General features: G+C 41.3%; 1 protein-coding gene across 1 annotated transcript; it reads right to left on the reverse strand.

Moving 5' to 3' along the window:
• Nucleotides 1–10,533: 10,533 nt before the first annotated feature.
• Nucleotides 10,534–11,328, reverse strand: LOC148192391 (uncharacterized). The gene is made up of 2 exons (XM_088099182.1): nucleotides 11,245–11,328; nucleotides 10,534–11,055 (listed from the first exon to the last, which is right to left on the reverse strand). Exons 1-2 carry the CDS (start codon nucleotides 11,326–11,328, stop codon nucleotides 10,534–10,536), a joined length of 606 nt encoding a protein of 201 aa, XP_087955308.1.
• Nucleotides 11,329–14,719: the final 3,391 nt, after the last annotated feature.

Genomic DNA, 14,719 nt, shown 5'->3' on the forward strand with positions numbered 1-14,719 from the left:
CAAAATGCCGCTCAGCGGAAATTTTCGTTGAGCTCCAACACTGTAGAGTTGGGTGGACTGGTTTGGTTCAAATGGGCTCAGCGGGATTAGGCCCATTTGGGTATTTTTATACTCTAGGGCATGGCTTTGCTTCTACTTTCAGATCTCCCTCTTCCCACACATTCTCAAGCACTCTCCAAAAAGTTCTACTCACTTTTTCCTTCTTCCCCCTTCAAAAAACCTCTCTTCCATTCACTTTTGCACCAACTTTTCATTCAAGTTTGGGGTTTGGTGAGAGCATTGTTGTTAGGGGCTGATTTCTTCACATTCCTAGAGCATTTTTCACTCATTTAGCATCTTCATCCAAGTAAGTACAAGAATTCTCCATTCTAGGTTTTTGAAAGCTGAATTGGTATGAACATGGTTGTCTAAGCATGATTCTTGAGGGATTTTGATTTTTATGCATGATTAGATTAATTAATTGTTGTTTGAACCAATTAAATTGCTTGATTTGGGTCTGGAACTAGGAAGAATGCATATGGGTGGAGATTAGGAGCATTTGTGCATGATTTTGAAAAATCTGCAGAATCGCCGCTCAGCAGAAATTACCCCTAAGCGCGATTCTTGCAGAGTGGTTTTTTATGCTCTTTAGCTTGCTGGTTTGTTGCATAGGTTGCGCTGAGGGGTTTTGATTGCCCTCAGCAGTGATAATACTGATCTTAGGGTATTGTTTATGGTTTACTAATGCTTAACAATATGTTTTGTGGTTTTGTGAATTGTGTTTGATGTAGGGATGGCCTCCTCATTGGGCAAGACGATCAAGACTGTAGGATCCAAGAGGAAGGATAAGGAACCAGAACGCTCCTATGCTAAAATGTTCCTATCCCACAAGCATGAGCGCCACTTCAAAGTTGTCCAAGATAGGAGGCTTTTAATGGAAAGGAAGGCTGGATTGATACCTGACTTGGCTCTAGTTTAAGGAGCAATTGGAGAACAGGAACTGGGGGAGACTAGCCACTTACCCTACACCAGCTAACATAGCAGTGGTGAAAGAATTTTACACCAACGCAAGAAGGTTGGGTGATCATCCTGCTGAAGATTATCTAAACTATGTTAGAGGACACGTCATTCGGTATGACCCTGATTCCATTAATAGATTCCTAAATACTGAATGGGCTGGTGAGCAATGTCAGTTTGCTCTCAATATGGAAGAAGGAGCAGACTTTTGTGATGTAGAAAGTATGCTATGTGTGCCTGGTGGACACTTTTAGAGAAACAGGAATGGTGTTGTAGTGAACATCAGGAGAGTTGATCTGAGTCCTCTAGCAAAGTATTGGATGACATTTTCTCATGCCAACATCCAGCCATGCTCACATGTCTCAGACATAACTGTCAGCAGGACGCTTCTCTTGTACTGTGTGCTTAGAGGGATGGGCATTAATATTGGCCAGGTTATAGCTCATGAGATACAGGTTTGTGCCAACACTATGAATAGCAAAGCACCTCTAGGGCATCCCTCTCTGATTACACATTTATGTAAGCTAGCCTGGGTGAATATCTCTGTTCCACCATTTGAGAGGCCTAGGAAAGCTATTGATGAGGCCTATTACAGAAAGTATTGTGGAGGTGATGAGGCAGCTCAGCCAGTACCACCACGTCGTCCTCGTAGTGAAAGAGGACCACCATAGGGCCAGGCATCTGCAGAGACTCAGGAGGCAGAACCATTTCAAATGAGGGACATGTATATGTCTCTTATAGATGCTAGGATGAAGTCCATCCACAGAGGGCAGGTGCCCACAACAGACATGATTATTGGGATGTATGATACACCCCCAGTACATAGGTGGACCATGGATGAGTTTCATAATGTGGTGGCATGGCCAGAGGTGCAAGCTCAAGGTAGTAGAGCTGGAGCAGCTAAAGCTTCAGCTATGGATGATGAGGATGATGAAGATGCTTTTGAAGATGCTGAGGATGATGAAGAGGACGACGATACAGATGACAACATGGGTTGTTGAGGAGCTGAGATAACATTTACTGATGGATGTTATCACCTCAGAGCAGGATTTGTTATCTTTGTTTTGTACTATTGAACTTATTTTCTTCTGTTTTTAGAACAGGGTTTGATGTACTCAGTTTGAAACTATATCTGCTTTGATGGTTTGCTTGTGATTTATCCATAATGAGTATTACTTGATGATGGTTGGATACTGATTGATGTTGAGATTGTGCATTATATGCTGATATACAGGTGGTGGTTCACGAGCTATGTGAACAAATGCATGATGTTGTAAAGAAAGGGAAAAGTTTTGAAGGGCCGGTCACCCGCCCTATTCTAGGTGGCTTATGGTGTCCAACTTTCAACGTGGGCCATAAGATCGACTTTAACCTAGATGAGGCTGAGAAGAATGTGGTAGAAGGCATGTATGAGTAATAAATGGCCGACAATGCCATGGAGCTTACTTGCTGTGCGGTCATGGCTACTTGGCATCCGGTGTACGCCTCTGATAGAGGAGTTCTGAGGACCAAACTGAAAAATGTTCAGACGCAACTGAACGAACCTGTAGATGCTTGATGCGGCTGCCGCGGCCCATCAAATTTGATGTGCATTAAAAATGCAGTATAGTTCTAGGAAGTGACTCCTAGGTCGTCTCTCAAGGACCAAATGTGGTTCGAGACTTAAGTATAACACAAAGTGGGGGTTTTGAAAGTGTTTTTGTGATTCGAAATGAACTAAATGAAAACTGGAAATTAAATACAACCAAACATAATTGAAAACATTGAATTAAAAAAACAAAGCATGAAGACCGAACAGTCCTACAGATGACCGAACGGTTCTACATTGAGATCGAACGGTCTCTAAACCAAAAGTGGAAATTGAAATGTAGGAAAGAAAGGCTGAAAACCGAACGATAAAAGTAAAACTAAACAGTAAAACTTAAAGACGAACAAAATAGACAACATAGTGAACGAAAACGGTAAATTGAATAATACAATAGATAAATATCCACACGCAATTAAAGCTATTAAAATGGAACGTTGAGCTAAACAATCAAATGCACACGGCAGGTCAAATAAAACTTGAATTGCACATCCAGCACTGAAACAAGGAATTGAAAACGTGTGAACAATGAAAATAAAATGAATTAGTAAGCTGCTTCCAAGCTAAATGCATTCCAATATATATAATATTCAATGAGTTTCAGTGCAGATTTGAGCTAATAAAAAGGAAATAAAACCTATGGATGTTATTCATCACGGGATTAATAATTAAAAAGAAAGAAATGCTTAGCAGTGAGTAATGTTTCTCGGTTCATGCTTAAGAAAGAAAGAAAAGAAGGAAACTTTGTGGAGCAAGTCGTGTGCTTTTCCATTCACCAATTAATCACCACTTTTCCTTAAAGAAAGAAAGAGAATGCATACTAGAGCTAAACATTAAATGTAGTTCATCATGGCAATATTGCAAAAAGGACACTTGAATAGTAAAGCTTGAATAGTTAAAGCATTGAACCAAATTGTCCTGACAGCTACGGCCTTTGTGCTATTAAAATGCAAATTGAATGAGTGTGCTTCCAAAGGCTTGACGTGAAATCAACAACCGCTTCTCCCAACATTAAATCACCAAGCTCTTCTAAAAACAATGTTGGACGTGGCCTCTCCTCATTCTCTACGTGTTGGCCCTCCTTCCGCGCTACATCCCTTTAAGCCAAAATAAATCTCCCCAAAGGTGGCGGTTGGCTCCCCTTTTTCATCACTCATGTGCCCTTTTCAAAACTGAAGAAGTAAATCCCCTCATTCCTGTAAAGCCCTCTGGATGATGGAACAGCTTCCTCCAGCTCATAGGCGCTGGACCATGATGCTCTTGGACGCATGTTACTGCGGCCCGTCACCCCTTTGTTGAATTGTGCAAGCCGGACGCTCCCTCCAAGCTGCTGGACTTGAAGGCTTCTTCCCGTGAAGGGTGAATAACTTGTTCTCTTTTCCCAGCCCCTGGACCTACTCCCGTGTGCTTGCTGGACCGAGAACTTTCTTCAAAGCTGTTAGGTGCACTTTGCCTTCTTGCTCATCAAACCTGCTGGACTTCACGTGGACCAGGTCGTGTGCTGCTGCTTCTGGTTGCTGGACCGTGAGTTCCTCTGGACGCTCCAAGATGTGCGTATGGGCTACACCTCCTAGTTAAATTCCCATGCCTTGCTGGATAAAGAAATGAGTGACCCATCATCAGCGTCTCTCTCCAGCAAGCTGGATCTTTCCGTGTGCATGTGAAGTGCTGCTTTCCTACCGTGTGCACCTCCCTTCCAATGCTGGACAGCGTGTTCTTCTGTGGGCCCATGTGTTTTCTTTCTTTTCACTAAATGAAGCCCCTTTTTTTTATAAGTGCAAATATTAAAATCACCATAGTGCCCTCCTTCTTGTGTACCCTTCTTTTTAGGAGAGTCTTGAATGAAGTGACAGCCCTCTAAATGTCCCAAATTATTATTCAACAATTTCCCTACAATTAATAATGCAAATAATTAGCCTCAGATAATTTAAATTAATTAAAATAAGAATTTCTGGTCAAATTAAGCACAATTAGCATAAATAGGGAAATAATGGACAATTAAGCACAATTCCCTAATTAAATCCAGTACAATAAACTAGGTGAAGTCAAGAAAATATCGACTCATCAACTCTCCCAATAGTAATATTGCCTAGACATAGGGATAGGAGGATTGGTTGCCTTTAAGCTTTTGTGCGAATGTAATGCATGAATAATTGCTAGGGAGACAAGACATTGTAAACTAGTGATTAGGAGTACGCTTTCTTCACCAAGACATTGGGTTTAAGGTAAATTAGAAAGTGACATTAACATTAATGAAGAAGATGAATTCTTGAATACATGAGAGTGGATACGATGAAATGAAAACCCCCAACAACATCATTATTCCATAATTTACATCAATCACTTTTTCTTCTTTTGATCCAATTGATCAATACATGCATTCATATTTAATTTTCAGTATTTGCATTTAAACCTACAAGAATTCGTTCGCAAGTCTAATTTAATCAACAAATCACATAACTTTTTAGGCCGTGAGTCCTTTGGGAAACGATACTTGGTCTTACCATTTATTATTACTTGATATGATTCGGTTACACTTTCTGAGGGTTAACATAAGGGCCCAGTACTTTTTAATGTAGATGCTTCATTTCCAAATAATCATTTGGGTTTACCGCCTTTAAGACAGTTGTAGAGTCCCGAAAGTAGGGCCTCAAGATCAATTCAATCCTTACGGTACACATTGCTAGTGGCTGCGTCAGTTTCCCCTCATTGATGTGAAAGGATATTTGAAAACTTTGGCTACTCAACCGTCATTTGTCACTTCTGTGCAAACTTCCTTTTTCTCCCGACTTTCTAGCTTTCTCTTTCGCACTTCTCTTCAGGTAACAATGGATCCTTCTACTTTTTTAGATTGCTTATCGAAATCCGTGGAAGGAAGGGGGCAAGGTGGTAACTTTGAGGCTCCGGGGACTTAATTGACCATAGTTTGCTGCGAAATCGTCACCATACTTAGTGGTGAAAATGCCTTCGTGTATGGTAACGTCGCCACTGAAAACCCAGAAGAAGATTCATCTTCATCGTCACTTAGTGTTAGCGGTTTGATTGGGCTTCTCGTGATGTAAGCGATTTTTGTAGTTTATTTTGTACCAAACCCATATCACAGGATTGGATAGAAAATAGTTGTATCCTTAGAACCCTAAATTACAGTTATTGTATAACATTGAGTGCTTGTAGGGGAAATGAGAGGGTTTTCCATGGCAAGGGTAACTCTATCGTTGATTTCTTTTATGCCTATTCTTGCATGTTTTATGATATGTATGTGAGACTTCCTTTTAGCGTATTTCAAATGGATGTGTTGAAAAAACTGAATGTTGCCCCTTCTTAACTTCACCCGATTAGTTGGGAATATATCCAGGCTTTTGCCGCCCTGTGCCAGGTATTGGCTATCAGACCGACCCCAGCCCTTTCTTTTATTTCTTTCCAGTCCATCCAAGTGCAAAGAGGGGTTAGATTTCCCTAGTATCTGAACGTGGGAGTGGTTTACTAGAACTATACTCCCAATCCTTTAAATATTTAACGATAAATTCTTTAAAGTGATGATTACTGACCTAGGTCGCCCCTTCTTTTTAACGAGGATACCAGTCCTAGGTTTCCCAAAATCCTCTTAAGTTTTCCTCATGGTCAGAAGATAAGATGACCCTTAATGAGTTGGAGGCACTGAATGTTTTGACCGTGCTGCCTCGCCTCTTTTCTTCCCGGAAGATTATAAATTCCCTTAAGCATGATGACTTTAACTCAAGGGTGTTTGGTATGTTCCCTTTATGGATTTCTTTAGCTACTATATGACTGCAATTGATCTCTTATGATGTGACTCACTTGCAAGTATCATGGGAGGGAAAGGTCCTGTTCGAGATTGGTTCAAAATCATGAACCAGAAGGAAAGTCAAGGAGAGTCATCTCTCCTTAAATCGGGCGGTGCTCCTACCCCAAAGCATGTTGCTTCGAGGACTGCTGAAGGTACTTCTAGAGAGAATACCACCACTCCTGCGCAGGACGAATGGCCACCCTCTCCGAACATGGTTATCATCGAAGATCGTCCTTTTGTAAGGAAACGCAAGGAACGTCAGCGAGCTGAGAAGGCAGATGTTTCAAAGAAAGGGAAAAGTTTTGAAGGGTCGGTCACCCGCCCTATTCTAGGTGGCTTATGGTGTCCAACTTTCAACATGGGCCATAAGATCGACTTTAACCTGGATGAGGCTGAGAAGAATGTGTTAGAAGGCATGTATGAGCAATAAATGGCCGACAATGCCATCGAGCTTACTTGTTGTGCGGCCGTGGCTATTTGGCATCTGGTGTACGCCTCTGATAGAGGAGTTCTGAGGACCGAACTGAAAAATGTTCAAACGCAACTGAACGAACCTATAGTTGCTTGATGCGGCTGTCGTGGCCCATCAAATTTGATGTGCATTAAAAATGCAGTATAATGCTAGGAAGTGACTCCTAGGTCATCTCTCAAGGACCAAATGTGGTTCGAGACTTAGGTATAACACAAAGTGGGGGTTTTGAAAGTGTTTTTGTGATTGGAAATGAACTAAATGAAAACTGGAAATTAAATACAACCAAACATAATTGAAAACATTGAATTAAATAAACAAAGCATGAAGACCGAACGGTCCTACAGATGATCGAACAGTTCTACATTGAGACCGAACGGTCTCTAAACCAAAAGTGGAAATTGAAATGTAGGAAAGAAAGGCTTAAAATCGAACGATAAAAGTAAAACTGAACAATACAACTTAAAGACGAACAAAATAGACAACATAGTGAACGAAAATGGTAAATTGAATAATACAATAGATAAATATCCACACGCAATTAAAGCTATTAAAATTAAACGTTGAGCTAAATAATCAAATGCACACGGCAGGTCAAATAAAACTTGAATTGCACATCCAACATTGAAACAAGGAATTGAAAACGTGTGAACAATGAAAACAAAATGAATTAGTAAGATGCTTCCAAGCTAATTAAATTCCCATGCCTTGTTGGATAAAGAAATGAGTGACCCATCATCAGCGTCTCTCTCCAGCAAGCTGGCCCTTTCTGTGTGCATGTGAAGTGCTGCTTTCCTACCGTGTGCACCTCCTTTCCAATGGCGGACAGCGTGTTCTTCTATGGGCCCATGTATTTTCTTTCTTTTCACTAAATGAAGCCCCTTTTTTTATAAGTTCAAAGATTAAAATCACCATAGTGCCCTCCTTCTTATGTACCCTTCTTTTGTGGAGAGTCTTGAATTAAGTGACAGCCCTCCAAATGTCCCAAATTATTATTCAACAATTTCCCTACAATTAATAATGCAAATAATTAGCCTCAGATAATTCAAATTAATTAAAATAAGAATTTCTGATCAAATTAAGCACAATTAGCATAAATAGGGAAATAATGGACAATTAAGCATAATTCCCTAATTAAATCCAGTATAATAAACTAGGTAAAGTCAAGAAAATATGGACTCATCACTGCTCATTCGCACTATGAGCAAAAACATAAACAATTTGAAGAACTATTGACCGAAGCTCAAACTCTGGTGGGAAATATGCAGAGGGCTAGTGCCGAGTTGAAGAAAGATCGTGACCGCTTAGATGTTGAACTAGAATTGCTAAAGCAAGAGGCTTTCAACCAGAATATTGTCATTGCGTCATTGAAGACTTCTGCAAAGGAGGCTCGAGCAGAAGGGGATGCGTTGCGCGCCAAAGTTGTTTAGGACAAGGAGTTGATGGAAAAGATGTGGAGGGTGAATGTTGAAGAGCATACTGGAGGTTTTAAAAAGGCCTTGAGGCAGGTGTCCTATCTCTTGAATGTATCGACTGAAGGCACTGATTTTGATACGAAGAAGGATGTTTTTCAGGGGAAATAAGTACCCTTAATGGACATGCCTGAAGGTGCTCTACTAAGTATGAGCTGACTCCAGTAGCTAAAGTAGGAACAGTGGCTGGTTGATTACAAATTTATGAACACCGAAAAACGATGCCAAAAACTTGTTTAACCCTCGGCAAGTGTGACCAAATCGTATCAAGTAATAAACTCGGTAAGACCAAGTATCATTCTCCCAAAGGACTCACGGCCTAGTTAGTTATATGATTTCTTGATCATTTAAGACTTGTGAACAAATTCTTGAGGTTTCAAATGCAAAAGACAATAAGTAAAACATGTATGCATGAGTTTTGATCAATGGAAAAGAGGAACACAAACACTTGAACGAATTAGATGGATGAGTATGTTGTTGGGGTAATCAATTTCATCTTATCCACTCTCATATACTTTAGGAATTCATCATTCTTTTCATCAATGTTAATGCCACTCTCTAAATCACCTTGCAAGAAAGCCTATCCTTAATTACGAGTTCATACAATTCCTAACATCTCTAATAATTAATTCTGAAGCACAGAAGCTTAAAGGCAACCAACCCTCATATCCATATGTCTAGGCAGTATGCTATTGGGAGAATTTCCCCGGATCTAGATTTCCCCTTACGTTCCTATATCGACAAAACCAATAATCATGACATCGAATGAATTAAACAATGCATGCTTTGAGCAAAGAGGAAAAACCCTAACTAATGATGAAAGAAAGCATGTATCTAAAATAAGATGTTTAAACACAAATTCCATATATGAGAGCTTCACAAGATTACATTGATTCCCCAACAACAATACAAAGTTTAGTTCACCATATTCATGGTGAAACTAGATGAACAATAATGAAAGAATGAAAGATAGAACCCTAGAAAGATGAGTAGGTAGCCTAAGCATCCAAGATCTTCCTCCAAGGGGTGGAAAAGTGAGTGTTTGCTTCATCTCCAGCCAAAGATACAAACCCTAGGACGTCCTAAAGCTTATATACTATTCGAAATATTACAGAAAAGTGGGCCTAAGCCCAAAAGAGCACCGCTCAGCGGTAAACTACAGCTCAGCGGTACCAGCGCTTAGTCAATTCTCCCCTCAGCTGCACTTTCACCCCTCAGCGGAGCCAATGGGTGTTCCTGAGTGCCGCTCAGCGGTAAACTGGCGCTGAGCGGTACTTGCGGCTTCTCTTCTTTTGCACTTTTTGAGTTCTTTTCTGATTTCATCTCTATCCTTCTTCACTTCTTTCACCAAATTCACCTTAAAACCTGCATAAAACACTAAAATCAAGCATAAACCTGTCCAACTCTCTTATTTCCAAAAATATGAACAAAAGCATGATTCCAAGCTAGTTTCTGAGTGTTAAAGGTTGCTTTTGGTATCAATTTTAAGCATGAAAATAACAGTTTTTCAACTGTTATCACTGGTGAAGGAGCAAGAGTGGAGGATCCTACAGTCTCAACTTAGGAAAAACATCAACGTTGTAAATTCTTAATAGAATAGATTTTACCATGTTGTCATTTGAATGCTTGAACACTTTGACTACTTTATGTTTATTTTTGCGGTTTTCGTAAAGTACCTTTGTTGTTCATTATAACAACGATTTGTGTGCTTGCATGTTTCTTTAAAACGCTTGTCAAGTGATTACCTGTTACTAAACGTTACATTCTTACCTTTAATGTGCTTATGATCGTCCAGTCGAGTTTGTACCCTCCGGTCGGTTCTGGAATAGGTAGATCGTCTTGATGTTTGGGTATTTTGGTCGTTCTTTGAGCAAACATGCCCCAGATTAGGGAGTGTATCCTTGTATTTGATATTCTTTGTATGCAAGATGTGGTTATTTGCACTGTTAGAAACATGTTCAACAGATTTATGAGTCTTTAGACTTAAAACAATGTGCTTGATAATATAAATGATTGAAGTCAAATGCATAAAAATTCATAAATGTAGAAACATTGTTCAACAGAAGCATAAATGTGAAAATAAAATTCAACTAAAGTAGAAATTAAGATGCGTTGCATTCGAGGTGTTGGGGATGGCCTGTCCATTAAGGAGTTCGAACCGATAGGCCCCATTTATTAAATCCTTTGAGATGCGGAACAGTCCTTCTCAATTAGCTACCGACTTTCCATGAGATTGATTTTTTTTTGCTTCTCCCCTTTTGCGCCACACGAGGTCTCCTTCTTTAAAGGTTCTTGGTTTTACCTTGGTATTATATTGTCGGGAGAGTATCCTTTTCTGGGCTGCTGCTCGGATTATGGCAACCTCTCGACGCTTGGGAAGGATATCGAGGTTCGTTCGTAGCTGTTCGGTGTTAAGGTTCATATCTTGTACTTCTATCGGGAGCATTGCATCTGTGTCGTACGTTAGGTAAAATGGAGTCTCCCTAGTGGATCCGTGCGGAGTACATCGGTATGCCCATAATACCTTGGGCAGTTCTTCCACCCATAAGCCTTTAGCTTCACCTAGCCTCTTCTTTAATTTTGTTATGCCAGCCTTGTTTGCCGCTTCGACCTGTCCATTTGTTTGTGGGTGCTCCACCGAGCTAGTGACATGTTTAATCCCCAAGCTCTCAAGAAATTCTTCCAGTTTCCTCTCAATGAATTGTCGGCCATTATCTGTGACAATCTTCTAAGGTAGACCGAATCGACATTAAGTGTCAGACAAATTTTTGTCTTATGACGACTAATGCTTCAGCCTTGATCCACTTTGTGAAATGATTTATCGCCACCAAGAGAAATTTACTTTGTGCTTTCCCGATCGGCAGTGGCCTGACTATATCCATTCTCCATTGGGCGAATGACCATGGTGAGACAATACCATGCAACTCTTTAGGAGGGACTCGGAAGTCGTTGCCATGTGCTTAACAAGATATACACCTCTTGAAGAACGAGTTGCAGTCATGGTCCATTATTGGCCAATAATATCCTGCTCGCAATATTCGGGCCCTAAGGATGCGCTTTCCTGAGTGAAAACCACATATCCCGTGGTGAAGTTCCCGCAGGATGTAATCTGCCTCTTATTCCGATAGACACTTTAACAGTGGCGTGGTGTATCCTCGCCTGTATAAGTCATCACCTATACATAAAAAACGAGCCATATGTTTAAAGTCGACGATACTAACATTTTCTCCTTGTTCTTGATTTTTCTAATTCTCGTATGCTTTGCCGCCAGTAGGCTTTGAGTGCTGCTACATCGGTGGCAAAGGTTTCGATCGCAGGTTTGTCGAGCGTCATCTTGATGACTGAAGACAGTTGTACTTTCTCTTTTGAATGCATCAACTTGGACATGAGATCTGCTTTGGAATTTTGTTCCCTTGGGACGTGAACAACGTTGATGTTGACAACATTTTTAAGGAGATTGCTTGCTTTGTGGAAATAACGTAGCAATTGATTGTTTTTGACTTGGAAGGTCCCTTTCATCTATTCGACGACTAGTTGAGAGTCCATTCGGCATTCTAAGTGAGCAATTTCTAGCTCGTTGGCTAGAGTTAGGCCGACAATCAGAGCTTTGTACTCTGCTTGATTGCTACTGGTTTAAAAACAAAAATTTATTGCTTGCTCAATAACGATATAGCTTGGCCCTTCTAGAACGATACTGGCTCCCCATCCCTTTCTATTCTAGGAGCCATCTACATTGAGATACCATAACTGCACTGAGCCATCAGGCATGGATGTTAATTCAGCGGCAAAATATGCTAGATGTTGGCCCTTAATGGACCCCCGAGGTTCAAAGCGTAAACCGAACTCGGAGAGCTCAACGGACCAGGAAACCATCCTTCCAACCAAGTCAGGTTTCCTGAGAATTTTAGCAACTGGATGATTCGTTCATACTACCACTTGATGGCTCTGAAAGTACGGTCAGAGACGGCGGGCTGTTGTTAGTAAGGCAAGAGCCACCTTTTCTATTTGGGAATACTGCTCTTCCGCCCCATGTAAGGTCCTACTGCCGAAATAAATCAACTTGAATTCTGGGGCTTCCTATATGAGATTCGCGCTCACAGTGTTGTTTGATGCAGCTACGTATAACTGTAAGTCAGACCTTGGTATCGGTCGGGTCATAATGGATGGATTAGTGAGGATATCTTTGACTGTAGTAAGAGCTTTTTCGCACGGATCATCCCAGTGTTGGGTGATCCCTTTCTTCATGTTCTTAAGAATATGTTTGATGTGCTCCACCAATCTTGGGATGAATCATGACAAAGTTGTTAGTCGGCCAACCAAGCGTTGCACCTCCTTCAGATTGGTGGGGTTTGCATCTCTAAGACCGTTCGACATTTATCCGGATTGGTCTTGATTCCTCGAGAGGTTAGCATAAACCCTAAGAACTTTCCGGCTGGTACACCGAAGGTGCATTTTGAGGGATTTAGCCGCATATCATACTATCGAACCTGAAGGAAAACTTCAGCTAAGTCTTTTAAATGTTGCTCCACTTATTGACTTCTGACCACTATATCGTCGACGTATACTTTCATGCATTTTCCAATTTGGTGGTGGAAAATTTTATCCATAAGACGTTGATAAGTTGCGTCTGCATTCTTCAGACCGAATGACATTACCTCATAATAGTAGTTGGTCTGCTCGGTTATGAAAGCTGTCTTTTCCTGATCTGGTACGTACATCGGGATCTGGTTATATCTCGAGTATGCTTCCAGAAAGCTTAACACTACGTGACTCAAAGCCCCGTCCACCAACCTCTCAATGCTTGGGAGAGGGTAGGAATCCTTAGGACACGCCTTGCTTAGATCTGTAAAGTCGACACACATTCTCCACTAGCCGTTCGGCTTTTTAACCATAACGACATTTGTTAACCATTTAGTATAGGTTACCTCCCTGACGAATTGGGCTTTTAGTAGCTTGGCGACCTCCACCTGTATTGCGTCTCGCTTTTCTTCACCAAATCTTTGCTTCTTTTGAGCGATCGGTCGTGCTTCTCTAAATATGGCCAATTTATGCATCATGACACTCGGGTGGATTCCTTGCATATCGGAGGCTACCCAGGCGAACAGATCGGCATTAGCTTTCAACATTTCTGCCAAATTAGACTCATCGATCGACTCCAGCCCTCCTCCTATGGATGTTGTTTGTGATTCATTTTTTCCCAGTATGAACGTCTTGACATCTCCCTATGGTTGGATGTGATCATCGACGTTGGTTCTTGGGTCAAGGTCGATCGTCGTTGTCTCTGCCCCCCTAGACTTCTTTGGGGGTACAAAGGGTGTGACTTTTAGGCCAACAACATAACATTGTCGAGCCGTTCGTTGATCGGCCCTCACCGTATAAATAGTACCCTTATCGGACGGGAACTTCATAGCTAAGTGAGGGGTGAATACAATGGGTCTGAAAGCATTCTAGAAGGGTCTTCCTAGTAGTGCATTACAAGAAGTGTTTGCTTCTACCAGCAAGAACCTTATTTTGATCTCTCTTGCCTCCTTACCTTTCCCAAGTCGAGTTCTTAAGTCCAGCTATCCTCGAGTATCTACTCTTTCTCCTACGAACCCCACAATTTTCTCATTGAATGGGGCTATTATGTCTTCGGATAGATCCATTTTTAGGAACGTAATCCAATATAGGATGTTGACCAAACTACCTTGATCCATCAACACTTTACTAACATCATATTGTGTTATCTCGGCAGTGATGACCATGGGATCATCTTGATAAGGGTCTGGCGCGTGGAAATCTGCATTGGTAAAAGTGATATCTTGCATAGATCGGGGTTATCGATCTACCATGTAAACATTTTTTCAAACTCTTCAAGTGTCTCTTTCGGGCTGAAGATGATTCCCCTCCCCTGTGAAGCCTCCCGATATGGTATCAATTCGTCTGCGGACAGATCTTTCCTGTTCACGATCACGACTGCAGCTTCGGGAGTGCCTCCTACGTCGGTCGTCTTTTCGGGATGACCGTTCGGGGCTTCTACGTGAAGCTCTCCCTCTAAGGGACTTCTCATTTTAGACTCATCTTCTCTAACGTACTTTCGAAGATAGACCGCCCGAACGAGCCTTTCTATTTCATCCTTCACTAGGGTGCATTCTTCGATGGAGTGGCCATGGTTTTTATGAAGATGACAGACTCTTCCTTTGTCGGCATTCTTTGCGGACGGTCTTTTCCGAACCGTGAGTAGTTCGATGTGAAGGGCTTCTTCGAGTACTTTTATGCTAAGTGCGTTAAGGGGTGTATAATGATCATATTTAGGCGTCCAGGCGAGTTCCTTTCAGGGAGGCCTGTCGCTTTTGTTGGAAAATTGCTTCCCTTCTTTCTTGCTCTCACTGGTGGGGACTTCCCGTTGCTTC

The sequence above is a fragment of the Vigna umbellata genome, chromosome 9 (assembly GCF_029865625.1).
Source record: "Vigna umbellata cultivar VRB3 chromosome 9, Vumbellata_1.0, whole genome shotgun sequence".
Taxonomy (NCBI): domain Eukaryota; kingdom Viridiplantae; phylum Streptophyta; class Magnoliopsida; order Fabales; family Fabaceae; genus Vigna; species Vigna umbellata.

Coding starts and splice junctions, on each gene's coding strand:
- LOC148192391 (XM_088099182.1), bottom strand. CDS start 11,328: ATGACTGCAACTCGTTCTTCAAGAGGTGTATATCTTGTTAAGCACATG. Junction 11,056..11,244: donor CCCTCCTAAAGAGTTGCATG/GTATTGTCTCAC, acceptor GGTCTACCTTAG/AAGATTGTCACAGATAATGG.